The sequence below is a fragment of the Silene latifolia genome, chromosome 5 (genome assembly GCF_048544455.1).
Source record: "Silene latifolia isolate original U9 population chromosome 5, ASM4854445v1, whole genome shotgun sequence".
NCBI classification, from domain to species: Eukaryota; Viridiplantae; Streptophyta; class Magnoliopsida; order Caryophyllales; family Caryophyllaceae; genus Silene; species Silene latifolia.
The window spans coordinates 82,933,486-82,949,672 of record NC_133530.1 but is presented as its reverse complement, the minus strand read 5'-3'; the positions used below and the strand labels follow the sequence as shown (position 1 = coordinate 82,949,672).

At 36.0% G+C, this 16,187-nt stretch overlaps 2 protein-coding genes across 4 annotated transcripts; both read right to left on the bottom strand.

The window, feature by feature from the left end:
• Positions 1-568: 568 nt before the first annotated feature.
• LOC141657653 (uncharacterized) lies at positions 569-4,085 on the bottom strand. Its single transcript, XM_074464950.1, has 4 exons — positions 3,759-4,085; positions 2,892-3,488; positions 2,570-2,726; positions 569-1,096 (listed from the first exon to the last, which is right to left on the bottom strand). Exons 1-4 carry the CDS (start codon positions 3,823-3,825, stop codon positions 904-906), a joined length of 1,014 nt encoding a protein of 337 aa, XP_074321051.1. The 5' UTR covers positions 3,826-4,085; the 3' UTR covers positions 569-903.
• A 1,951-nt stretch (positions 4,086-6,036) lies between these two features.
• LOC141657652 (serine/threonine-protein kinase haspin homolog) lies at positions 6,037-14,425 on the bottom strand. Of its 3 annotated transcripts, none has more exons than XR_012548820.1 (15): positions 14,162-14,425; positions 13,941-14,048; positions 13,538-13,631; positions 12,063-12,610; positions 11,296-11,419; positions 10,672-10,781; positions 9,865-9,976; positions 9,605-9,697; positions 9,457-9,518; positions 9,180-9,310; positions 9,027-9,097; positions 8,881-8,933; positions 8,412-8,478; positions 7,766-7,948; positions 6,037-6,378 (listed from the first exon to the last, which is right to left on the bottom strand). XR_012548820.1 is itself a non-coding variant. In XM_074464949.1 (14 exons), the coding sequence occupies exons 1-14, from the start codon at positions 14,335-14,337 to the stop codon at positions 7,823-7,825; spliced, it is 1,875 nt and encodes a 624-aa protein (XP_074321050.1). In that variant the 5' UTR covers positions 14,338-14,425; the 3' UTR covers positions 7,597-7,822. The 3 variants fall into 3 exon arrangements, 1 of the variants encoding a protein (XP_074321050.1); XR_012548821.1 differs by lacking the exon at positions 6,037-6,378 and adding an exon at positions 7,112-7,128; XM_074464949.1 differs by lacking the exon at positions 6,037-6,378 and having other exon boundaries at positions 7,597-7,948.
• Positions 14,426-16,187: the final 1,762 nt, after the last annotated feature.

The window sequence follows — 16,187 nt, the reverse complement described above, 5'->3', positions numbered from 1 at the left end:
AATGCTGATATGCACGGAACTGGGGTGGCAAGGTATTTAATCAAAGTCAATTAAGGTTGGTAGCAAAAGACACCTACCTAGCATGAGGCTCAAAGTTGAGTTTCATTTCTTAATCGACCCAACTTAATTGAAATAATTAGACCCATTATATTGTCCTCATTACCAATATTAATTGACTATTTCCAAGTGTTTTAGAGCATATATTCTTTAAAAGAGCGTTACAAATAAAATAAATTAAGTAAAATGGAATCGGACCAAACTTATTTAACAAAATGAGGTTAAGAAGCAACACGCCTCTTCAATAACAATGGTTGGTAATGGTGGCCGATGATTGATTATATACTCTAACAGTTAGTTCTAGATTACTAATTACAAGCGTTTTTTGCTGTCTATATAACCCGTCTGAAAATAGTAAGAACTTAGTGAGAAAGTAACTGGTATAACAGTGTAAAAAGCAAAAGCAACTAATCAGATTGTTGCTTTTGATCAGAGAAAGGAGGGAACACGATAGCATCGCATGTAAAGCGGGTTTATACTAAGGTAATTTTAAATCCACGTTACACGAGTATTTGCGACAAAGAATTCTGATAATGATAATACTTAATTGGTTAACTAAATAAGATCAAAGCATAACATATAACTACTGACATTACAGTGCAGACTACAGACTCATGAATGCATATTTTATACAGTACATCTCTAATCTCGAGGGTTACAAATCTATCTAATCCTGAACTAGAACTTCTACTTCTGTGATCATCTTCTCTACTGCTAGTTGATTTAATAAGCGCGAGTTTAGAACAACTCTTACGAATCTAAAACACTAACATTTCAGCAAATTTTGACCAAAACATATGTACAAGAGACGTGATTCCGGTCTACTGCTACCTGGATTTATCCTTTTTACTGTGAACTGAAAATTGAATTCGCGATGGAGAGTGACAGTACCAGGATTACGAAACTAATGCAGGGTTGTGTAGAAGTTGAACCTGCAGGATAAGAGGTACCAGTAGGAGGGCTGTCAGGTCCATAGCTTGTTGGAAAACCGGATGCTGGGTAGCTTGAATTCATTAAAAACGGTGGAGATCCAAAACTTCTGCACAAAAATCGGGTGCATTTAGATGGGGAATCAGTACAGCTCATAGACTAACAGTCATTTCCAAGAGAAAAGGAAACCTTGTAAAGTTAAATATAGGACACTTTTGCTATTATTAATGGTTTGAGTCTCAATACTAGATCTAGCAAAATCGTCTCAATTCCCAAAACTCGATCTGAGTCCTAAATTGGACCTGAATAAACCACAGAATTATGATTTGATACCCAAATTGATCCGTATATGACTTATAGTTATACCCGACTAGAACTTTATTTGACTCGATATCAAGCAATTCAATTGACTTATACACTTATACTTCACGGTTAATAATTACTTCCCCGCCTTTTATCCCAATCATTCATTTACTTTTTTATTCTTTGTATTTTAATCAAAGGTAAACAAATGAATGGACGGAGGAAATATATTATTTAACACAAAATCTCATTATAGACGGCATATATCTGTCTATAACTAAAGACGGGCCAAATACAATACCACATTCATAATAGGACAAACAACAAGCCAAAAATGTCACCACTTTCATGTTATTTGACCCGTCTTTAGTTATAGACGGATATCCGTCTATAGCAAGACTAGCTGATTATTTAAACATTGAAAACATTGTCCTTATTTGAGAAGGCCCTTAACTCGAGCACAGTAGTCAACTAGTCAATTATATCTGACCCAATTACCTTGCCCAGGGGCCTGGACCATAGCAGGTGTCTTTGCAGTGAAAACATAATACAGTAATTATTTAATTTAATGGGACATCATCAAACACTAAAAAGTTAAGGCGTACATTTCAAGCGTAGTACCACACATTTATCAAATTAAATGAGATGATGATACTTAGGGCATTAGCAATAGAGGTTATCAAGAGGTTTGTAGGATGACATGTCCAACATTTTAGAGGTTTGTCAACAAACCTTCTATTGTTGGTGATGAGTGTTGAGGTTCATGGATGAGAGGGTTCAAATTAAGAACTAGGGTTTGTGGAGAGAGAATGTGAGAGGACAAAAAGTATAGTGGGTCATGATATGAACCTTGAAGAGGTTTATTTATTGTTGGTAGGAGGTTTGTAGATAAATGAGTTTGTAAATTAGCTCATGTGGCATGAAAACAAACCTCTTAGAGGTTCATCTATTGCTAATGCCCTTATACGGAGTATTCATTTTATGTATTGTACCTCATTTAATAAAAGCACTGTATATTATTATATTAAGGATAATGATACGGCGCCACCCAATTTCGGCGCCACCTCTCACATGTACCCCTTATTATGGGAGTCCCCACTTATTTTATAGGATGTATCCATTATTTTGTGGATCCCCATTTATTACATGTGAGAGGTGGCGCCGGGATTGGGCGATACCGGGTGGCGCTAACTCATTTTCCTTATATTAACTACTCATACGTTATATGCGTAAAACGGTTTTATACAAGAGCTGGTGAGAAGTTGATTGGATAGCATACCCGGATGCTGGAACATCGTATGGTGATCCAACTCCCCCATATGGTGATGCTCCATTTGTCGATGAAGTTGTTGCTGGCGGTATTGTCGATGCAGGTGTTCCTGTTGTTCCTCCTCCTGCTCCTGTTGCCGAAGATGGATATATGCATGAACCCGAACCTACACACATTAACCAATTTTCAGAACCTTCTAACTTAAAACCATACAAATGATAACGAGTCGAGTTTGAGTCAGGTCACATAACTCGTTACTACTATACTCACATAAGAATATTAGGGTGGTACTGAAACTCGGTAAAGATAATACAAATAGAGGGAAACTTACTAGGGTTAGTGTTAACAAGCATAGCAGCACCCCCAAAAACACAACTAGTAGCAACAGGGTTTTTCTGAAAGTAACTATTAAAAGCAAAAGAAGCATGATTTTGCAAAGTATTAGGATTATAACAACTAGCTCCTTGTTGTATTGTTGAACAATCAGCTCCACCAATCCCACAAGCATAATCCAATGCTGATTGCAGTGTACTCTCATCCGCCCCTGCTTGAGCTACACACCACGTCTGCCCCGAAACCACCGGGGCTTGACCAGCTGGAACCGGGTTTGGGTTTGGGTTTGGGTTTGTGTTTGGGCCTGGATATGTGGTGGTTGGATTAGTGACAGGTGTAATGGGAGTAGTGGTTGTTGGTGATGGGATTGTGGTTGTGGGTGTAGTTGGCATAGGGTTTAAGGGTGTTAGTGATGTTGGTGTTGATGCTGGGATTGTTACTATTGTTGGTGTTGGTGTGTATGGTGGGAAATTTGCTGGATTTGTTATTGGAGTTGTTGTTGGTAAAATTGTGGAAGGTGTGTATGAATCATCTTGTCTTGTCTCAATGTTTAGTATCCTTCTATTATTTGGTGATGATGATGTTGTTGATCCTCCTACAAAAAAGTTAACAATCATAGTGTGTGTGTGTTAGTTATGTTACAAGTTACAACAATTTTAAAAGGTGACATAAATTCTCGACTAAATAAGTTCTGTTTAGGAAGGTTCAGATGTACGCAGCCTTAAACTCAACAAGTAAAAGGGAACGGAATTGTTCTTTTTTGGTGCATGTAATGCTGACGGGATTCGAACCCAGATCATGAGCAGTATCTCTTGTGATTTTGTCGACTAAGCTACTTGACGAAAGGGAATAGAATTGTACTTACCACAAATGGAGATGCATAGGGTGAAGGGAATTAGGATGAGTAGGAAGTTTAAGTTTGGTGTAGCCATTTTAGGGGAGGAGGGTTTAGATGGGTTTTTGGAGAGAATTGAGATTATTAGTTGTAAATATTCTTTATAATATATTTTTAAGGATGAAGATGGAATTGATGGGGTTTTTGGAGAGGAATTTGAAAATGGTGGTTAAATATTCTTTATAAAGATTGAAGAGATCAATAGAAGGGAGTGCAAGAATTGAAAATGAAAGGGGGAATAGTGAGAATAGAACAAGGTGGGGGTGTTTTGGGATAAAGGAGAGATTGGGCTGAAGAAAGTAGTATAAAGTGAAAACGGGCCCATTATATGTTTGGTTGCAATTTTGGTGAATTGAAAATATGGAAAAGAAATGTGCTTTGTCATAGGAGATTGGAATGCATGTTCTATTGTTCTCACTAATTACTACCAAATCACTGAATCAACTTTTCAAAGAAATAATATGAATTGGCACAAAATTCTAAATAAAACCCACATAAATAAATAAAGATAAGTTATTTGTAATTTTTAGGCATTTGGGACCACCTTCTTATTTTAAAAGTGCTTTTGATTAGACCTGGTAAAACTGACATGACCGGAATATCCCGACCCGAACCCGTCCTGACACCCGAACGCAAGACCCAAACCGAATTGACCCGACCCAGTATAACTCAACCCGAATTTTTATTGTTGCAAAATGCAAACTGATTATTATCCACAAATAGCTTGATAATAATAAACCTGAAAATGATCGAAGCCGAAATGACCCGGCCTAACCCGGAATCTGCAGACCCAAAATGAATCGACCCAGTTAACCAGTTTGCTAGATCTACTCTTAATGAACAATTTGATCATCTACGCTTAATTTAGTCCACTTTTAAATTCCTTATCTTATATAAACAGTATAATTAGCAAAATAATATTTTCATTATGGTCCGCCGTGATTTTCTTTGTCTTTTCCATAAAAACCAACAAGATCGTCAATTTATGATTTTATTTATTCGGCATATTTAAAAGCCTATACTCGTAAATAAAAGGGAGAAAATAGTATTTGACGATATGGGGATTAATATAGGTCCACTATGCTATGCTTTCCTTTATCTTTATATATATAGACTCCTTTAAGGAAGTATATAGATAAGAAGATGCATGGGAGAAATGGAGAATTGAGTTGGAATATTGGAAATCTGATGCTTATCATGTGCATGTTTAACATTCGGCCGACGTTAACTGAGGAGACATGTGGAATGCTACAAGACGGCAGGTAGTATTCCATGGCAAAGTCTGGTTGTTTTAACTATGGTTTAAGATATCAGAATTGAGACGGTTGTAATCGTAAGACCGGTCCAACCCAATTTATATATTCGGTTAGTTTGTAAGCGTAAGACGGATCCAACACAATTTATATACTCGGTTAGTTATTAGTTTATGACACTAATTACCGCTAGATATATGGTTTTAAATCCGTTTCACGCGTATAATGATTTTTAGAGAGACTTAATATTAAATATTAATAGCCCTACAGACTGTACATGGATTCTCTCCAAGTAAGACTTGATGATATTTTTTTTTTTTTTTTTTTTGTTTTTTGACAATTGAAAAGCGAGCAAAACTTACAAACGAGTTGCTCCTTTAGCTAATCTATGAGCAACCATAAGACTTGATGATATTGATCCAGCTGATATTGTACCTTACTGAAGAAGTTTTGAAGTTAAACTAAACCCGGTCACAGCCCTCTGCCGATCAATAGTAATCCGCAAGATTGATTTGGAAATACGGCTAGAGATGTAAGAATAAACAATTTTGATTGAAAACGTCCCTCTAATTAATTTCCTAGGGACTTTTATAGTAAATGGAATATACAAAATTGTGATCAATCAAATATTGCAAAGCCTCGGTATTTATTACCAGTTAAAATTGGATCATAACGGAATTTCGGTCTATACCAACACCATAATATCAAAATTAAAGATCGATAGAAAAGCAAAGATATGGGGGTAAACTGGATTCAAAATGAAGTCCACACATTCAAAATGACTCATTTGAAAGATTAAAATCTTCAAATTTTATTTTATTTGTTTCTTTTCACTCATAAGAAAAAAGGAATGGAATTTTTCACCATCCTAATTAATCGGAGAAAAGAAACATACATCGAATGTACCAAATGTGATTAATGAAGATTGAAATCAAACTCAAATATTTATTTAACAATTAAAGACAATAACCAAAATCATATTATGTAGAGTATAATTTAAGACAAATGATACTTGCTAAACCAATAATTAGCACAATATTACATTGTCGGCTCTAAGTGCAAATCAACGTCATCCAACATCAAACTAGGATAACAAAAACAAACATTATATCAAAACCAAAGATACAATTTGCTCATAAATTGCAGTCATCATGAACACAAAAATAAGAAAGCTTTGAGTAAAGTATTATACACATTTGGTTTGTACCCAATTTTCCTGCGCAATTTGGTAGGGCTAATCACATGTGGGATGATTACTCTGCAGTCTGCATGGCTGCTATTATACTTTGCTAATTCGTCAAAAAGCTTCGTATAAAGCCGAAAGCAAAGCACAAATACTGGAGAACATGAAGAAGCATGATCCATTTTTAAATCTGCTGTTGATAATCTAGATCTATTATAAAAGCAACTTTTGTTCATAAAAGTTGGTTTATAATGTGATTAACAGATAATACCTCCATTGCTTTTATTCAAGCATAATCTTCGATGGAACTTCTGACTTTATTAATATAGCCACCAACATTAAGACTATTGTATGCATGCAAGAAAGTAGGAGGTTGTTCTAAGATTTGATATATGAAACTGTGCTACCCCGACTCTTCGACATGGGTGGTGACCTGGTGTCATGTCTGATACGTGTTGAGTGTTGGATATGACTACTTTGTCAATTTTTCAAAATTTTCGTGTGAAGTGTGGTCGTGTCAGACATGATTAATAGACAAACACGCGACATGACAGCTAAGTGAAGTGTCGAAGTAACATAGATATAAACACATTAGTTACAAAAAGAAAAGAGTACAATGATCAATCGTAATGCAGAACGACCTTGTAGTACTTGTAAATCTCATTTATTGTAACGAAGATATCTACAACATTCTTACAGAAGAGTCACTAATCATGAGAATGACATACGATGATACGAACATCGTTATATTAGAAAGTTGGAAAAGATAATGTATTACTATTATTCAGTAAATTCAATTAGGGCTAAAGGGAACTTTTGTACAAGTCATATGACATGTGACCATGTCACAAAATGGTAAAGTGAATTGAAAATGTATCATCAACTCTTCTTTCTGACCTGGAAGCTGAGTTGGATGACAGGGACAACATGAATGGTTTTACGGAGGATAAAGTCAAATGATTTTTAACTTTGAAGAAACCTTAGATTAGCAAATGTAAAGTCTTAATTTGATATTTTACTGTTTAATATATTGAAATGACTCCATTAGATCTTCCATTACAGAGGATTATGTTTCATTGTGCTTAGCATCTGGACAACATACAACTAGTAAGTCTCCCTTAAGACGGCACTATCCGTCTTAAGGTTAAGACGGGTCAAGTACATATCATTTGTGTATACAAGAATGCAGAAGGAAAAGCAATATATTTGTCTTTTATACACAAGTCGTATGATACTTGACTCGTCTTAAGCTTAAGACAGATAATACCGTCTTAAATGAGAATTTATGAAAAGTTAAAACCCCCTACATTTGTTCGAATTGCCCTTGGATACAAAATGAGTTGAAGATAATTGCTTTCAAGGAAAGTCGGCATTTCATCAGAATGAATACGAGACTACCTCCACTCATGCATGAGAGACAATCTTTCAACAATGTCGAAATGATTGTCGAAGACTGGTATCATAAGTACTGGGATGATTTATACAGTTATAGATACAGTAGATCACAGAACTCGAAGGTGACATAGGCACATAGCACAAACCTGAATTCTTGAAGTCTTGAACACGTTTGTCAAAATGTTCTATTTATCAACCTTCCTTCATGTAGCATGATCGAGTATCAGTTCACTGAAGAAAGAATCCGAGAGAGCTTCCTTGGCAGAGTCATAACTGTTCAATCGCTTCTTCAACGATCGCAACTCTCTTTCATCTTTTCCAGAACGTTTCTAGCAACAAGTCAATAACTTATCATATGGCTGATTAGTGACAGTAAGAATAAGTAATTATTTGCTACTTTGTATGTCCGAAATCAACTCTAAATAATAGATCCTATCGTGAATATTCTGGGGCATTTTGATAAATTAAAACCAATAGAATAGAAGGATTTATTACTTTCCGCCATAAGAAACTCAAATTACATAAAATTTCAGCTACTGCACTTTGTATATTATACTGTGATAAATCGAGCAAGATCATTTAGTAGATCTTACTTATCGAACAACTACTAAATTACATCACCAAAGAAGTATGTTTCCGTTGTCAGCACTTAGAAGAGTTCTAAGTAACCATCTCAAAGTTGAGAAAGAGAGGTGTCTATTTATGTGATTATGTCTATTGCCATTGAGACCAAAGGTAGCATAAACAGTTAGCTCCATGTATTAGCAATGAAGGAGAAAGAATAGCACTTACAAATGATTTCTTCAGTATCAATATATCCACCAAGTACTGTAGCCATAATACATTGGTTTTGGGGACACTGCAAGAAATATTCAAGCATTTTGAGCATCGTTATCAATGAATCGCATCAGTAATATTTTACATGTGCATGCAGACTACTGATAACAAACTGCTTCTACAGCAAATCTTCCCCAAAAATTTAATTTAGTTTATTTTAACCTCGCCAATTAAAAGAATTGATTCTTTCAAGTTTAAACCAACTTCAAAGTCTAATTACATGTGGAGATTTTGGGACAAACCCAAGGCCAAAGGTTACACAACCCACCTAAGCTTCTGCCTTTCTGTGTAGAGTATTAAGAACATCCACAAATAATGTAAAATTATCCAACCACACGACAATGACACTTTCACTGTTAGAATTTGGGCAGCGGCAGTATTGAGACCCAAAAGACAAATCAAAATAATGTTGGCACAATCATACCTTCCATCCCAGCAATCCTCTGTGACCTCCCGCATCTTACGATATGTTTCTGACTGCGTGAGAATATTGAGACTTTAATTAATAGTGCCTTTTAATCTTTCACTACAAAAAAAACACGATAAAAATATGTTCTAGAATTCTCTTACTTGCTTGTCTCCTTTGGGGCCTTCAAAAAGTTCAGGGTCTAATGATAAATCCAAATAGAGAATAGTATTGCCTGTATGCGTTGCAAAAAATGTCATATCAGCCTATCAATATTTGCAGCAGCAAAGTTAAATGGTGAATAATAAGGCAGTAACCTGTATTAATTCTTGAAAGAGTAAAATCTATTATTGAAACCACGAGCCCGTGTGTCGTTATAGATGATGTCTTCCCTTCAAGAGTGAATTGCAATGTGGGAGTTTCTTTTCTGCTTAAGAGGATGTTTCCCCTGAAATAAAGGAACAAATAGATAAACAAAAATGAAAATGGAAGGTATGACTTGTACACCAATGTTACTACAGAGTATGGAGTATTATCTTTCAATGCGGATTAGTTTTTATATTAAAAAAAATAATAATAATTAAAAGTGCTAACCAGTGAAGATCACGATGTTCAAACTCGAAAGCAGCTTCTGCGACAGCCAGGGCAGCTGTTACCTGCAATTGACAGCAATTCAGAACACCAATCAACGAAAATGTCTCAAGTTATCGAGGCTGAAACTCAACTAAACTGATAAACAAACCTGAACTAACAAACTCTGTGCTTCGTTGAAGTCTACAAGGACAAAGCCTTCAAGATCTTTACCACCATGCTCAAGAATGGAAACAACATAGCACTGATATGCAACAATAAGAAAAGGTGTTAACCAATAAATGGCTTGTAACTGAAAGGCCAGCAAGAAGCTGTACGAAAAGTGCACACATGAAAGACGCGGAGTAAGACTGCTTAAGCTTATCACGTGGTCTTCTCAAGCATGCCTGTAAACATCAAGGAATAGCAAACCTGTTGCTCTTGAAACAGCTTGGGGTGATCATTTTCTGAGCTATTCTTCGCATCCCAAGTTTCCCAAGCTTTGAGAAGAATAGGATCATATGGACCTTGGCAAACCTTTATGCTGAAAAATAAACAATCCACAGCAAAGATTAAGGTATGAAAAGACACCAGTCATCAAGGCATATATTCTCCCGTATGACCCTTGGAGGTGGTTCGAAATTCCATGGCTTTTCTCACATCACTCATCCGCAAGGATGAGAATAAATGAGATAGGTTGCTTATATGAGAGGATCAACCTGGTCCACTAGGCATAGATTCTACTATCTTTGAGCATATAATAGCCCCGACGCTATTTCAAGTCACTGCATCCATCTAACCAATGTATTTTCAGAAAACAATACTCCCTCAGTCCCAATCTATTAGTTATCTATTGCTTTTGGCACAATGTTCAAGGAAATGAGAGAATGTGGAATAGATCAATTATTTATGTTATTTCATCACTTGCACATATCCTTTTTCAACCAAAATTTTATCAAAACTGGAAATAGATAACAATTGACTAATACTCTCCATAATGGAAATTAATAACAATTCACTGGGACAAAGGGAGTAACAATCAAACCCATTCACAACGAAGACGATCAATAAGATTTGGTGACATTAATGTTCTGCCCAAGTTATCCTCTGACAGGCTGAATCTTTCTGTTTCTTCTGTCATCATTTTGCCATTTATATAAGTTGGCCCACTTATATTTTTCAACGAAGTAAAACGCGGTGTCTCTATGAATTTTACAATAAATTTTACTCTGCACTTACTCTTTGGTTTCAATGAATGTTGAGGTAGCATTGTCAACAAGAAGTTCAGGTCCTCTTAAATGATTAAGTGTCCGCGACAATATTACTTCCTCCAGCAACTCTATAGATCTCTGCAAAGTAACCAAATCAGTTGAACAAGTGCCACACATAGTAGTCGTGCAGGGTTCAGATTTCACTGAAAAAATAAATAAGTTCTTCCTAGTACACATGCAATGGTACCCACTCAAACTTGATTTATTTTCCGTATTTAACATTCGAATGCATCGGGTGTATTTGGTAAGCAACGCTACTAAATAGAGTTAATGCATAAAGCTCTCTAGATGCAAATAGCATCCAAATTCCAAAATCACGCACTAAAGAATTTTAAGAATACAACAAGCATTATAGATATCAGTTGTAAAATTAACAACAATATCCTATTTGAGCAGTTCTTTGTGTTTTTTCATCTTCTAAAGGATGGCCTAGCTGCCTAGAAGACTAGAAGATGGAAATACTTGGGAAAACTGCTCAAAAGACATATTGAAACCATGTGTAAGAAGGACAAAGAAATGACGCCACTATAGAAATTTGTCTTCACAACCAGTATAGCGAGGACTCAGAAAAATGTAAAGTTTTGTGATGTACCTTTTGCACTTCACCATTCACTCGAAGCTCCCCGTCAATTGGAACTAATTTACAAACAGAATCACCAGCAATAAAAGCCTCCCCATATGTTCCTTCACCAATCTTGACGATGGTCCCTGGGTCACTGTGCTCCATATAAACATATCTCATAAGAGAACTTTTGTATCATAAACTCTCTTTTGGGACAGAAAAACAGGATAATGCAAGATAGCAAATGGAAGAGGTTCATTAAGAGATTGCTGTAATAGTTTAGTGCAATTAAATGCACAATGTCACAAGTTAAGTCTCTACAAGCTGGTAGATTAGCATCTCGATTAGTGGAGAGAAATTTGAAAGCAAAACAGTGGACTGTAAGCATTAAAGTTGCATATAAGGGCAAATGCAAAGGTTGTCATAGTGAGTACATCGTGAATTTTCTAGTATCTCTAGAAATGCCAAGTAACCTAACAAAGCTAAATCTAAAAATACTTTACTTCTCATGATGTCGGTAGCAGTTATCTCTTGCAGTATTATAATTACTCCTACAAGCTGCAACAATATCTCCAAAGAGTATTGGGATGCAGAGGTCAGCTAGAATTATTATCATGTTAAAGAGTAAAAAGTATTATACCCATGGACTCACATACATAGATGACTAACTAAAATTCTAAAATACATGGAGAGTATCTGGAATATTAAGGATTCAAGTCATTAATCTATTTAGCAAATATGATAGTAGGACGAGCTGAAATAGAGTAATTAGTGTCACCATTCACAAGAGTACTAACCAAAGCTTGGAGAAAACATCGAGCAGTGTAGATGGAGCAGATTGTCCACATTCCTTAAGCAGTGCAAAAAATGCATCATTACCCGATGAACTTGGCCGTGATGCCAAAGAAAGTTTCTTGATTTCAGATTCTATATCATCAAAGTCCTTGTCCACTAGATGATCTGGATTGGTATGTGATTTCTCAGAATGCGTGTGGATGTCTGGCACAGAGCCTGAATCAGAAATGTTTCGCAAGTGAAATGTTTCTGACTTCAGCAGACATGATGAATCACATCCATCATTATTGTAAGGGATAGGCTTTAATTGCTCAGCTGGAGTTCTTAGTATAGTTGAAAGAGAAGTAGAAACCATTTCATGCCGTCTTTTAGCATGCAGCCACTTCTCTAGTCTAGTGCAGAGTGGTGGTACAGTTACATCGTTAGGCTGATGGCCCATAACCCAAACACATTTCTTGGGGGAAGGACTTTCTTCCAGCAACTCATCTGCATCAACTTCTTGAAAGTATGCTCGCTCTTTCTCAAAATTTGGGAGTGGCGCAAGTTTTCCCTAGAGAAAGAAAAGCAAAAAATCTCAACATCTCTAACTCCTGAATATCTCCACAAGTTCACATATCCGTAACTAGACATGGTGGAAATCAACTTATATGAACTATAGAGCTCATTTAGGAATATAGTTCCACGAGAAAGTATATGTTAAGAAGATAAGATATAAGTACGAATATACAACATAATCAGAAACATCTTACAAAAAACACGATCATTTAAAAACAGAACTCATCAAACAAGTTTAATTTTTAACATATACTTCCTGCATTTAATAAATAACAAGCTGCATTCCCCAATAATAACACATTGGGGATTATATTGAGTACACGAGATTTCCCTTCCCCTAGAGTCATTCACAGTGCTCGTTGAATTCAAAGTGGGGAGGGTTCAAAATTCTGGTGAACTTGAAATTTATAATTGGTGGTTGTGAAATCCATGACCAGAGCTAAGATTGCACCGACAAGGAGGAGAGTCACTTAAAAATGTTTCATGGCTTCATCTCAAAACCAACTGAAAATGGGTGGATTAGTTCCTCAATTTATAAAGTAATCACGCATCCTCTTTTATAAATATGGGACACATACAAGTAAAACTTGAAGGGAGAAGTTATCAAACTCCTATGCCTCAAGGTAGGGCATTCAATATGAAGAACTACAGTCGTTTCTCTGTAATTATTAGCTGGCCAACTATGGACCTTGAATGCCTTTGATACAAGGTGAACTTTTGTGACATGATTCTATTTCCTGGGAGTTTATTAGGCAACCAAACAACCAATATGTTGTCAACATAATCAATCATCTCTAGCTACTCAATCCCAATAGATTGGTACCAATAAGTCGGTACAAACTATTAACCTCAAAACATCAAACTAACAAAACGATAATTTGAGAACGAAAATGAAACCAAAATGAAAAAACAAGTTACACACTTTAGGAATAGGTGGTCTGTTTTTCCGTCTTGGCCCCCGTTTTTGTTCCCCCTGACGATTAGATACTGCTATAACTGCAATACTTGTCCTCCCTCTGCAACCAATTTCGACAAAAATATGTTACATACATCCGAACCAACCTAGTAATAAAGCTCCCAAATTTGCTCCAAGCAGCTCAGTTTTTTTTTTTTTTTAACTACGGAGTAGTTACAAAGAAAGAGAAGCAACAGCCTATCGATACAAACGAGTTCGGCACGTACGTATCCACTCCATTTGTCGAACTTTACCAGCTAAGCTAATTAACACCCTCGTAATCTTTATCATCAGACACAACACAACAATTACACTATATGGTCTTAAACGCTTAAACAATTCAAATGAAACATGAAAGTTGAAACCAAACCTGGTAGATAGAGAACGATTCCAGCTAACTCGTTGCAAACGATTCGGCACAAAACTCACGCGATTCGCATTATTGCTTGTGCTTGCCCTCGAATTCTTACTTCCATCTCTACATAATTACATTAACAACAACAAAAACTGAATAAAAACACATAAAATCGAACTCAAATAACAAAAATTAAACAAAAATGAATGATCAATGAAGATATAGTAAGAGATTACTGTTGCGAATTCTTAGAAGCAGGAGGAGCGTCGTTAGAGGTATCGCGACGATACGTGACGATGATTTTAGGAGGTTGTTGATGATTAGATAAGTTTGGAGCTTGATTTTCTTGATTTTTGGAGGTGCTATTACTCCATAATTCGTCGAATGTGGTTTTTCTAGGGTTTGAAGCCATTGAATTTGGGGGAAATTTGATTTTAAGAGACTGTGTTTTCAAATACTGACACACAGGTGAAGTGACTGATGGAGGGAGATTCAAATTAAGGGATGGGCCTTGGGCGGAAATCATAAAACGACCACGTTTGGTTGTTTTTTTTTTGTCGGCCGGGTCGGGTCGGGTCATTCGAATTTTACAATGTGAGAAATTGATCTGATTCATACTGGTTTTTAGCAAATGAAAAAAAAGTACATTATCTGATTTAATGAACTGAGAGCATGTTTGGCCGAGAAAAAGGAACATATATCGGATGTACTACCTCACATTTTATTTGTTTTTGAGCATATCTATATTTTTTCTGAGCTTATTACCTCAAACTTTATTTGTTTTGAGCATATATGTATTTTTTTTGAGCTTATTAAAGTTTATAAGTTAAATTTTAATTTTTTTTCGTCAAAACCTAAATTTAACTAAGTTTGTATGTCATGTTTTTGAGTTTTATTGTAAATTTTTTGAACTTAATGTTTTAGTGAATGAACTCAAAAACTTTATAGTAAAACTCATAATTTTTAAAACAAAACTCAAAAACTTTATTATAATGCTCAGAAACTAAAAACTGGTGGTAGTACATCGGATGTATGATCCACTTACTGATGTTTGGCCTTGATTCTCAAAAATAAGAGTTTGTTTTTCAAGCTTAATTTTTAAAAAGTGTTTTTCAAAAGCAGAAACAACAAATAGCTGCTTCTATTTCTATATGCCGTTGCATAAGAGAAAGGGATACCTAGACTTCATCAGATGCTGAAGCTGCCTCGAATGTTTTGTTTTGGTCTTAACCCTTCTTCTTGTTCAAATTCAGAAGCAACTAAGCTAGTTAGTCAATTCGTACCTCTGGCGTTGGGAAGCGGAGATCGCACCGATTGATTCTTCGTCAATCAAGTCGAGAGTTGGTACCAGGCCGGGAAAACGGATCAGCCATTCTAGGTTTGAGGATAGCAATCGGAAGGCAAAAATATGGATTTTTAGCTTTTAAGAATTTTTGTTTAACTTTTAGAAAACGATGTGTTTGGCCAAAAAGTGTTTTTGTGGCCAAAAACACTTTTATAAATTAGGCCAAACACACACTGAATTCTCTCTCCTCGTGAGTGTACACCAAATTTTTTTTTTTTTTTGGTGACGAGGGGTTGAATCCCCTCGGGCACATGCAATACCCTGCAAACCACGTACGCCATGTAAGACATCCTTTAGGATGACAAAATCGCAAAGACACTCCGTGTAGGGAGTCGAACCCGGGACCTCTCAATTCGTTGTCATTGCAACGCTTTGAGGCACTCCCGCACTCCACTACACTCAAGCCACTTTGGTTTGTACACCCGATTTTACGGACTCTTTTATGAATCAAATATTGTGTCAGATCCCAGTGTTATGACCTAAGTATTGAACCGAAACTAGGTCACGATCTAGGTTGCACGGACACTCCTCCTAATTGGCGTTCCTGTGTCGGACACTTGTAAAGCCGTGTCTAACTTTCATCTTTTATTTGGGCACGTGTCCGACACGTGTCCATGGTATTTTGAGCCGTGTCCATGGTATTTGGACACACCTTCAAACGGAATCAAGTTGAATTTAAGATAATGGCGTGAATTGTTATATGGTTGAATTTGGTGGGGAAATAAGTTGAATTAGCGGTAAATGATGTTCTTTAGACTAGTAATGAGATGTCGAAATAGTTGATTATAAGTTAGTTTTTGGTTTTGGAAATGAGAATGAGTTATAATTAACGTCAAGTTTTACCTTCACTTATTTAAATTTAATATTCAAATACTTTTTCAAAAATAAAATCGCACATAAATAAATATGAAATATAT

Excerpts from the sequence above, each read along its gene's own strand:
- LOC141657653 (XM_074464950.1), bottom strand. The coding sequence starts at position 3,825 with ATGGCTACACCAAACTTAAACTTCCTACTCATCCTAATTCCCTTCACC. Across the intron at positions 3,489-3,758 it reads CCTATGCATCTCCATTTGTG|GAGGATCAACAACATCATCA; the intron begins GTAAGTACAATT and ends ACTTTTTTGTAG. Across the intron at positions 1,097-2,569 it reads TACGATGTTCCAGCATCCGG|AAGTTTTGGATCTCCACCGT; the intron begins GTATGCTATCCA and ends ATTTTTGTGCAG.
- LOC141657652 (XM_074464949.1), bottom strand. The coding sequence starts at position 14,337 with ATGGCTTCAAACCCTAGAAAAACCACATTCGACGAATTATGGAGTAAT. Across the intron at positions 13,632-13,940 it reads AATCGTTCTCTATCTACCAG|AGGGAGGACAAGTATTGCAG; the intron begins GTTTGGTTTCAA and ends AATTGGTTGCAG. Across the intron at positions 9,098-9,179 it reads TCTTTCAAGAATTAATACAG|GCAATACTATTCTCTATTTG; the intron begins GTTACTGCCTTA and ends CAACGCATACAG.